The sequence below is a fragment of the Nelusetta ayraudi genome, unplaced genomic scaffold (genome assembly GCF_046127955.1).
Source record: "Nelusetta ayraudi isolate G7.1 ecotype Tasmania unplaced genomic scaffold, CSIRO-AGI_Nayr_v1 ptg000019l, whole genome shotgun sequence".
Taxonomy (NCBI): Eukaryota; Metazoa; Chordata; class Actinopteri; order Tetraodontiformes; family Monacanthidae; genus Nelusetta; species Nelusetta ayraudi.
In genome coordinates, this window is record NW_027466069.1 from 8,273,176 (window position 1) to 8,282,500 (window position 9,325).

The 9,325-nt window shown below is 48.8% G+C and overlaps 2 protein-coding genes across 6 annotated transcripts in view; one reads left to right on the forward strand and one right to left on the reverse strand.

The window, feature by feature from the left end:
* Positions 1-399: 399 nt before the first annotated feature.
* On the forward strand, positions 400-5,968 carry tmbim6 (transmembrane BAX inhibitor motif containing 6). Of its 2 annotated transcripts, none has more exons than XM_076026928.1 (10): positions 400-744; positions 3,294-3,383; positions 3,460-3,568; positions 3,993-4,113; positions 4,213-4,261; positions 4,347-4,444; positions 4,562-4,641; positions 4,733-4,833; positions 5,206-5,281; positions 5,416-5,968. In XM_076026928.1, the coding sequence occupies exons 2-10, from the start codon at positions 3,328-3,330 to the stop codon at positions 5,437-5,439; spliced, it is 714 nt and encodes a 237-aa protein (XP_075883043.1). In that variant the 5' UTR covers positions 400-744; positions 3,294-3,327; the 3' UTR covers positions 5,440-5,968. The 2 variants fall into 2 exon arrangements, with proteins under 2 accessions (XP_075883043.1, XP_075883042.1); XM_076026927.1 differs by lacking the exon at positions 400-744 and adding an exon at positions 767-816.
* Positions 5,969-6,421: 453 nt separating this feature from the next.
* The window catches only part of nckap5l (NCK-associated protein 5-like), a 15,970-nt gene continuing 13,066 nt past the window's right edge, over positions 6,422-9,325 (reverse strand). For all 4 annotated transcript variants that reach the window (XM_076026922.1, XM_076026918.1, XM_076026921.1 and 1 more), the window contains 5 exons: positions 8,851-8,953; positions 8,699-8,771; positions 8,299-8,559; positions 8,035-8,186; positions 6,422-7,290 (listed from right to left, as the gene is read on the reverse strand). In XM_076026922.1, coding sequence (XP_075883037.1) covers positions 7,045-7,290; positions 8,035-8,186; positions 8,299-8,559; positions 8,699-8,771; positions 8,851-8,953 — 835 coding nt within the window. In that variant the 3' untranslated portion in view covers positions 6,422-7,044. The remainder of the gene's footprint in view (positions 7,291-8,034; positions 8,187-8,298; positions 8,560-8,698; positions 8,772-8,850; positions 8,954-9,325) is intronic.

Here is a 9,325-nt window from a genome sequence, read left to right on the forward strand (position 1 = left end):
CACTGTGGCTCTGCACAATCATGGGAAAAGGTTTGGAACGAACTGGACACAATTGTGTTTATTTCTCAGTAGTGCAAAATACATTGACACGTCGTAATAAATTAGGGAGGATTACAGAGGGAGTTTGTTTTTAAAATTTAATTTAAACACATTTATAAAAAAAAAAACAAAAAAAAACAAGAGGACAAAATGACGGGGAAAAACAAAACAGGAGCCGCAACATGAGATAAAAGCGGCTGAATAATGATTATGTAATAACTGACTATAAGTGTCAAAGGACAACGTTCGTGTCGATCATTGATGCGAAGCTTTATTTCGCATCAATTGGTCTCTATTTGTTTGACAATTCCAATGTTTGCCAAGTAAAACGAAAATGTCCCCTTCGGTCGTTGCTGAAACTTGTTTCTACTAGTTATTTCTTCAGAAGCGGATCCGCCATTTTAGGTGGACCGGAAGTGCCGCTGAATCACCAACTTTTCGACGTAATAGGCAAACGTGACAAATAGGAGTTGAACAATTCTGACGAGTAGAACTTGATAAGTTATCCTATACAGACAGATTGTCAACTCTAAATGTGTTCCGTTGAATTCGAACTGTGTGCGGGTCAGGACTACACATTTCTGGGAGTTTCTCCGGTGACGTCATTTGAGCTGACTGACACGTCCTGTTTGTGAAAAGTGAAGCAGGAAGGAGGCGGTCACACAGCGAAACAGAAAGCCAACGGAGAGCTAAGACAGCTTCGAGGTACGTACGTCTCCGTGTTGGCCTGTGGCGTCGATCCATGTTCCGAACAACGACAACCGCCACAGGAAGCTTGTATGGTGCCGACGACTAAACGCGGATTTTGCTCTTGCAGACGGCTAATAATTAGCTGGCTAGCTAGATAGCAATCCAGGCATCGCCGTGTTTGCGCTCGTTCGCTAGAAGCGTTAGCTCCTAAAATGACAGTCACACGCAGATTAGTTGGGAGTATTATATGGGTATTTAAAGCAGGCTCTTATTGACTGCTGGTAGCTGAGAGCTAACTGCAATTTTAGCCTCCATTGTGTAATGGACATTAACAGCAACGTTAACTGTCCCCGTTAAATTTCAGTATTCCAACAGTGTTAGCTCGTTAGCTCTTACGCCACCCTGAGCTCAACACTTGCTCTGCCAAACTGTAACCCGGTCCCTGTCTAACGACGTTATGCAATTTAACTACGCACTAAGCAATGAGACTATTTACTCTACGCCCACAAGTTCGGTCCTTTACAGTTGTGTGATTCCAATGTGTATTGAGATGATTAGAGCACGGTTAGCGGCAGCAGACAGTTTCGATTAAAGATTAGCCTCCTCTGTTATTATTATGAGGAACTGAGCCCCAGCGATAAGACCAGCTTTGGAACAGAGCACGTATATCGCAGGGAAAGACCCGAAATTGTGTTTATCATCATTCCGCTTGTTTGTACGTACGTGTATTAGAACCCCAATTTGACCCCCTGATAGTGATGGGTCGATTGCGAACGAACGGGGTTTTTTTTTTGTTGTTGTTGCGAAAGCCACACAAGAATAGTCAAGATGTGTGGCACTGTCCACCTGGGTTGTGCGCTTCGCCCCAGAGAGTAAGGGAGAAAAAGGGACGGAGAAACGGCACCGATAGACGTTATGCCGTACATCCCAGAAGTAAACAGAAAACGGGTTGAAACATTTCCAGTCGTGGAGTTGGCGTTGATTTAGAAGGTGTTTTAGCGGAGAGTTTGTGCTATAGAGAAATGTTACTACTACTACTACTACTACTACTACTACTACTACTAATAATAATAATAGCAATAATAAAAAATATCCGAAACGGGATGAGCGTTTATGACCTGCATTTCATACCCTCTGACCTTTGACCTCTGACAAACAGGAAGTGCGCCATTTTCGCTAAAATCAACTAATTTTTAAAAGCACAAAAGGAAATACAGTAAGTTTGAGGGGCTTGAAAATGTAGTTTTACACAGACAACGTATTCACAAAAGTGAAAAGTGTGTCAATCCCTACAGTTTTTATTTTATTTTAGGGACTTTTAAAGTCAGTCCATTCAAAATCCCCCTCAAAAGACTAACAAACTCAAATGACCCCAGCGGCCACTCGGAAGGTCGTAGAGCCATGAGACAAAAACCCACATGTTCGTTTCATCAAGACCTAGATTTCGCACGCTCTGACCTTTGACCTCCGCCAAACCAGGAGTGCGCTATTTGCATAACAAGGTTTTGACAAAAACGCCATTGTCCTCTCAGTACACATTTGACACACTAAACATGCTCCGAATGTCTCGACACAAACACGGATACCGGTTTTAATTTTCAAGTTCTGAAAAATGAACCCGATAGGCCCAACAATTACCCTGCGCAAATCTATTACCATACAATATTTAAATCCCTGTCACTCCCAAGCCCTTTACTCAGTCTTAGTCAAACTTAGTGTATGGCATGAAAGATTTTGGTGAACAAAATTATTTTTTTGGCCATTTCAGAGACTTGTACAGCTCTTCGAAGACAAGGGCAAATGTTACATAGTGAGATTCCTCAATATCTTTAATTTTTACTCAGAAATGTGTTCGTTTAACAATTTTCAAAACAAAACTAACTGCAACCCTCTGCTATTAATCCACCGTACGTGATGTACCACTGTCCTTTTATTAGATTAATATGCGGCCAGCGTACGTCCGTGTGTCCCAGCCCTGACATGTGTTTTCTAAGTTCACAGCTTTCAGATGATGCCTTTATTTTTCGATTTCACCCAGAAGTAGGCTTGTTAGAAGCATTCCTACAGCATGCTGGGTGAAGTGGAATCCACAGTATTTGTCATTGGCTCCCACAGAGTTACATGTCAACTGGGTTCAGTCGATATGCCCGGGGACTGCAGTGCCAGCGGTGCCAGCGGTGCCAGCGGTGCCGGGTTCGATCCTGGCCACGGCCGCTTTTCGCTGTCTACCCTATAATGGGCTTGTTAGAAGCATTAATTTAGCATATGGGACAAAGCGGAATCCACAGTACAGTACTTGTCATACTGGCTTTAGAGGAGCTGGGTTCGATCCCAACCTCGTTCACCTGTCCATTTTCTCTCTCCCATCGTGTTTTTACCTAACCTTCGTTCTCGATGTTTATGTACAGCTGTAAGTAGGCCGGGTGAGCCAAGATCCTCACTGCGGGAGAACACACATTAGGGGGAGACACATGGCACCTGCTGCTGCTGCTGCTGCTGCTGCTGCTTTAACACCTGTTGACAACATGAATGTCGTTTATCTCTTTGGACTTTGCTTTGTGCAGACGTGACTTCGAGGAGTTCCTGCCGGGCTTCACCATGAACGTGTTTGATCGCAACATCAACCTGGACGCCCTGTTCACCTTCTCCCAGATGTGCGTATGGCTCCGTGCCCCCTGCGCTCACTGTGTGTTGGCGTGCAGATGGTTGACACGTGTGTGTGTGTTGCAGATCCCAGTCCACGCAGCAGCACCTGAAAAATGTGTACTCCAGCCTGGCATTGTGCATGCTGGTGGCCGCCACCGGGTCCTACGTTCACGTGGTCACCCGCTTCTTCCAGGTGAGGACGCGTGTTGCTGACCTCAGCACCTTGGCACGGTGGGACCAGGGTCCGAATGGGGTTGTGTGATTGCCGTTCCAATAAGACCTGCTCTTGGTCATCAGGGCTTTTGCCGTTTGTGGGTGTTTTGGGGTCTTGCAGCTGCTCAGTGTGTCCACACCAGTCTAATCCCACAGACCCGAATCCCGATACCTAAAAAAACAACAACAACAACAACAACAACAACAACAACAACAACAACAAAAAACAAACGCGCAGCTTCTTCTGTTTGCGTGAAGGAAGATCAAAATACAGAATGACAGATCTTCAAGGTGAAGCAGCTGAGGTGGACATCATATGATCTGATGATCCAGCTGACAACAGGAGGAGGAAGAGACTCGCAGGCACTCCGGGACTCACGCGTGTGTTCTATCCTGACCAACAGGGGGGGCTGTTGTCTGCACTCGGCTCGCTGGCCTTGATGATCTGGCTCGCCTCGACGCCTCACAGCCCTCAGACGGAAAGCAAGAGACTGGCCATCCTGGCTGGCTTCGCCTTCCTCACAGGTATGACCACCATAACCACTATGACCATCATGACCATGATGACCATGATAATGAAGATTAAGCGTTTCAACAAGTGTCACGATTGCTCTTCCTCCCCAGGCCTCGGCCTTGGTCCCACCATGGACTTTGTCATCGCTGTCAATCCCAGGTGAGGGTCAGGGGTCAGGGGGGTGTGGTCTAATGGCTGCAACGTGTGTAGCGGACACTAACGTCTGTCTTGTCTGTCTCCTCAGCATCATTGTGACGGCCTTCCTGGGAACCTCAGTGATCTTTGTCTGCTTCACACTCAGTGCTCTCTACGCTAAACGCCGCAGCTACCTTTTCCTAGGAGGTGCAGTCTCTCTCTCTCTCACACACACACACACACACACACACACACACACACACACACACACACACACACACACACACACAAACACTGGGACTGACTGTGGTGGCCTCTCCTCAGGAATGCTGATGTCCGGCCTGTCCCTCCTGCTCCTCGTGTCCCTCATGAACATCTTCTTCGGGTCCCTCCTCCTCTTCAAGGTAGCAGCCAATTGCTGACGGTTGTCGTCACCCCCATCCCCTGAGGTCCCCGCCCCTTATTTTGAACACTGTCCTCTGATGTCCTCCACAGGCTCACATGTACCTGGGACTGCTCATTATGTGCGGCTTTGTGCTGTTTGACACCCAGCTCATCATCGAGAAGGCCGAGCACGGAGACAAGGACTATGTGTGGTGAGGAGGACACGCTCACTCTCACACCTGCTGGTCATGCCCACTCTCACACCATGCTGGTTACGACCACTCACACCTTGCGGGTCACACGAACTCTCACACCCAGCTGGCCACGCCCACTCTCACACCCAGCTGGCCACGCCCACTCTCACAACCTGCTGGCCACGTCCACTCTCACACTCTCACACCTTGCTGGTCACTCCCAGTCTCACACCTTGCTGGTCACTTCCACTCTAGCACCTTGCTGGTCACACCCGCTGGTCACACCCAGTCTCACACCTTGCTGGTCACGCCACCTCTCACTTTCTCACACCTTGCTGGTCATTCTCACAAGCGCAGTAGTTGACTCCAGCGTGTGTTCTGCTCCTCCAGGCACTGTGTGGACCTCTTCCTGGACTTCATCACCATCTTCAGGAAACTCATGGTCATCCTCGCCATGAATGACAAGGTAGCATCACCATCCTTGTTCTCAGAAAAGTGAGCTCCACGCGAAGGAGCACTGTAGATTACGTCACTTAAACTTCACACTGGAAGTTTCTTCTCATCTTGTTCGCTAAATGGAGACCCCTGTTTGTTTTTCAGGACAAGAAGAAGGAGAGGAAGTAGAGGTGATGGGATGGGATTGCTGCTGCTTCACTTCCTGTCTTCAGATATATTGAGTTAACTTCCTTTTGTCGTCTTACTTTATGGAGCATTAGTTTAATTTTGAAATGTAACAAGGGTTGAATGTAGGTTTGTGATCTCACTGGTCCCCCGGCCCGCCCATCCTACCCTGCTGCAGTGAGTGTTTGGCCTGTAGGGGGGCGCTGCTTCCCCCAGTGAAGCTGAGACTTTGTTCTTTATCAGTGCCATAAATCAAACTGATTGGCTCCTTTCCAGGGTCATATGATCTGACGCAGACTTCGATTTTAGTTGCGATTATTGACTGATTTCAGCGGTGGACGGGGAGTTACACCACCCAGTGGTCAGCCGCTGAAGCTCCACTCTGCTCTAAATTTCTGTTTTCTTGTCTAGAAATAAGTTTTGCCAAACAACGATATGAAGATGTTTTGCAAGTGTGAAATTTGTGAAGGTTTCCTCCGTGTTAAATTAACAATCATTTGATACAACTGCTGAAATAAATGTGTTGAATCAATCAAGTCTTTTTCACTTCATGGCTCAAATCGATCAAAATGATGCAATTCAACATCTGGAAAAGCGAGTGAGTCAGTTTAAATGATGCATAAATCTTCTATACCCGCTTTCTCCCGCACACAAAGGGCGAGCACACACCTACGCACAATTTAGTCTTTAATATTTAATATTAAAGTTTTTATTATTTAGTATTGAGTTCTCAATTCACTTTCCATGTTTTTGGACTGTGTGAGGAAGCTAGAGAACCCACACAGGCACAGTGAGAACATGCAAACTCCACACAGAAAGGCTTAGGAATCGAACCAACAACCTTCTTGCAGCGAGACGGCAGCACTGGCCACTGCGCTACCGTGTTGCCCACGAGACATTTACTCTGAGTAAGTGCAAACAATGTCTTCAGTGGTTCCCACCGTTTCTGCTGCTGCTCAGTGAGAAGAACCCAGAAGCCACTGAGACAAATCAAAGCCTTTTAATTATAAAGTTGAAAAATGTCAGAAGGTACGTACGACCCCTACTGGCTACAGAACAAACAGCGACGGATATGAACCCAATCTACCTGGCCAATAGACTGCAGTTGTTTTGTTTTTTTACACAGATTACAAAAGAACATTCAAATAAATAAATAATAGAAATATTCATTGAACAGCGTCTCCTCCTCCCCTTCTTTCATGTCATTATTGCTGGTATATATTACCTTTAAATGCAGTATGACTCCAAACAAAACGATGCTCCTACATTTCAAACTGTGATGACGCGATGAAGAATCACAGACATGAACATTCATCTTTTTTTTTTTTTTATACACGACGCGGTGAAGCACCGGCCGAAGTTCTCCATACGTTGTTTCCCCGGCGGTGGCCAGCAGGGTGTGCTAAAGGTGAGCTTAGTCATGCGTTTGCAGTCCTGTACAGGAGAGCTGGAGCTTGACGGCCGTTGATCCTGAGACGTCTGTCTGTCCATCCATCCATCAATCAATCTGTCCATCCATCCACCTTCCAGTCGCAGCTGAGCCTCATCATCATTATCAGCTGATCAGATGACATCATCACGGCGTGGAGTGGGCGTGGGGGGTGGGGTTCAGCCCTGGCTGCCGCAGGACGACAGGCTGTCGTACAGAGAGTCGCTCAGGGACTCGGGGGTCTCCAGAACCTGCGGCCGACTCGGGGACAGCGCCTCCTCTGGCCGTTCCCGCAGGAGCTCCAGCCCCGCCTCCCGGCTCACCTCGGGGACGGTGGGAGCGCGAGTCTTCCCACGGCGGCTTAGCCCCGGGCCCTGGGCCGGGACGGGCAGGCTGGAGGAGGGCGGCCCACTGGCCTTCAGGCTCTGCAGAGGGAAGCAACACACGGGGGAAGGGGGGGGGGGGGGGGGGGTCACGTTGGTCCGTCTTACGCAACAATCCAAGTGGCTCTAAATGTTTCACGGCCAGCTGATGAATTATTTCGAGGCCTTATGTAAGGAAGTAAGACCACGGCAGCAGCCACTGAAAAGGCAAGACAGCAGACAAAACTACGACCCGGGTGCCATATGCGGCCTGGCCCGTTAAGCTTCTTAATCTGGCCCGCAGAAATTATATCGTATAGTAAGTCATAAGTAAGACACAAAATAGCTGTATTTCATCTGTTTTTCGGTGTTTTAAGTAATTTCAGTCGTTTCAATAAAGAGCTAAATAATGTGGGGCTTCAGAGACACTGATGTTGTTGTAACTTTGCTTTTGTTCATTTTCAGTTGACATTAAAGCAACATGTCTTCTACACATCCCATGATATGTTTTTTCCTCCTATAAGGTGGGTCACCAAAACACTCCATCCATCTGCTCCTGCCCCGGCTCACATTTTAGAACCCATTGTGGTCCACCAGTCAAAAGGTTTGCCCACCCCTGGTGTCGAGTCTCTGAAGTTTCCTGATCCTGATCCTCATCGTGATTCTGGTCCTGACCTTGATCCTGATCTTAAGCCTGATTCTAACCCTGATCCTGATCCCGGTCAGAACCTCACAGATCACTCTCCAAATCATGTACTCGCTTTGTTCTCTCTTGGTTCCACACACTAACAAGAATCAAAGCGGTACCGCTCTGAAGGGCGAGCCGAAGGAGACTGGCTCCTCCTCCTCCTCCTCCACCGCCAGGTAGACTTCAGCAGGACCGGCCGGGGCCTTCAGGTTGGGGAAGGTCCAGGTCTTGGTGCGCTGGGAGAACATGTTGGTCCCGTGAGCTTCTTTGTCTGGGACAAGACAAGACAAGAGCAGAGTTGTTTAGCGAGAAGCAGCGAGGTTCTCCTGTGGCCCGACCCGATGAAGGTCTAGCAGGTGGCGCCGGCAGGTTCCGTCTGTCACCTTCTCGGACGACGACGGCGCCAGACGGGCCGTATTGGACGCCGGCGCCAGTCTGTATGTGGGCAGAGCTTCCCTCCTCCTGGACGGGTAGCTCGCGGTCTAGGGTCCTGGCCCGGCGGCCGGCCCGGCCCGGTGAGCCCGAATGCTCAGCGCCGCCCCTCATCTTGGACAGACCTCGAGCGGCGGCGGCACCGCCGCTGCAATCAGGCAGCGGGAAGGTACCGATGCCACTGTCCAGGGTGTAGGTGGAGGCTCCAGAACCTGTGGAGGGAGGGGTAGAGGACACCCGGTTCAGTCCCAGGGAGACCAGAACCGACTCTGGAGGTCAGGAGGTCTGTGTGTGTGTGTGTGTGTGTGCGTGTGTGTGTGTGTGTGTGTGTGTGTGAATGTGTGTTTGGACCTGCGAAGCGCTGCAAGTGGACAGACTCCGACAGGTTCTCCTCCGAGGTGATCTTGCTGATGCGGCCGGACCCCTGCAGAACCAACAACAGTCAGGACCTCCTGTCAGCAGACCAATCGGGGCCAGTGTCCCTCCATCTCTCCCTCACTCACCTTCTCCACGGCCAGGATGTCGCTCTGCTGGCTGAACTTGGAGGCCTTGCAGTCGAAAGAGAGTCGGCGCTGAGGGAGGTGCAGCACCTCCTTCCCGTCCACCCTGCAGACACAACCACAGCTTCAGAGGTTTCTCCTCCAAACTCCTCTTCCTGTCCAGGGATGTCAATCTCTGGCTGTCTCACCCTTCCATTCAAAATCCATTCACTATTCAGACGAGTCTCGAATCACACGATTCTCAAATCAAAAACAATTCTCCATTAAAGCAATTCTCTAATCAATCGATTCTTGGTTCAAATTACTCTCTAATCAAACGATTCTCAATTCAATTGACTCTAATCAATCGATTAAACTTGAATCAACTGATTCCAACGACGTCAACCAAACTACCTGCTGCTGCTAAACTGAAGACCAAAAGGTTCAGCAGTGCTTCACGCTCAGGCCGAACCAGAAATAATGTTGTTACATCAGTAAA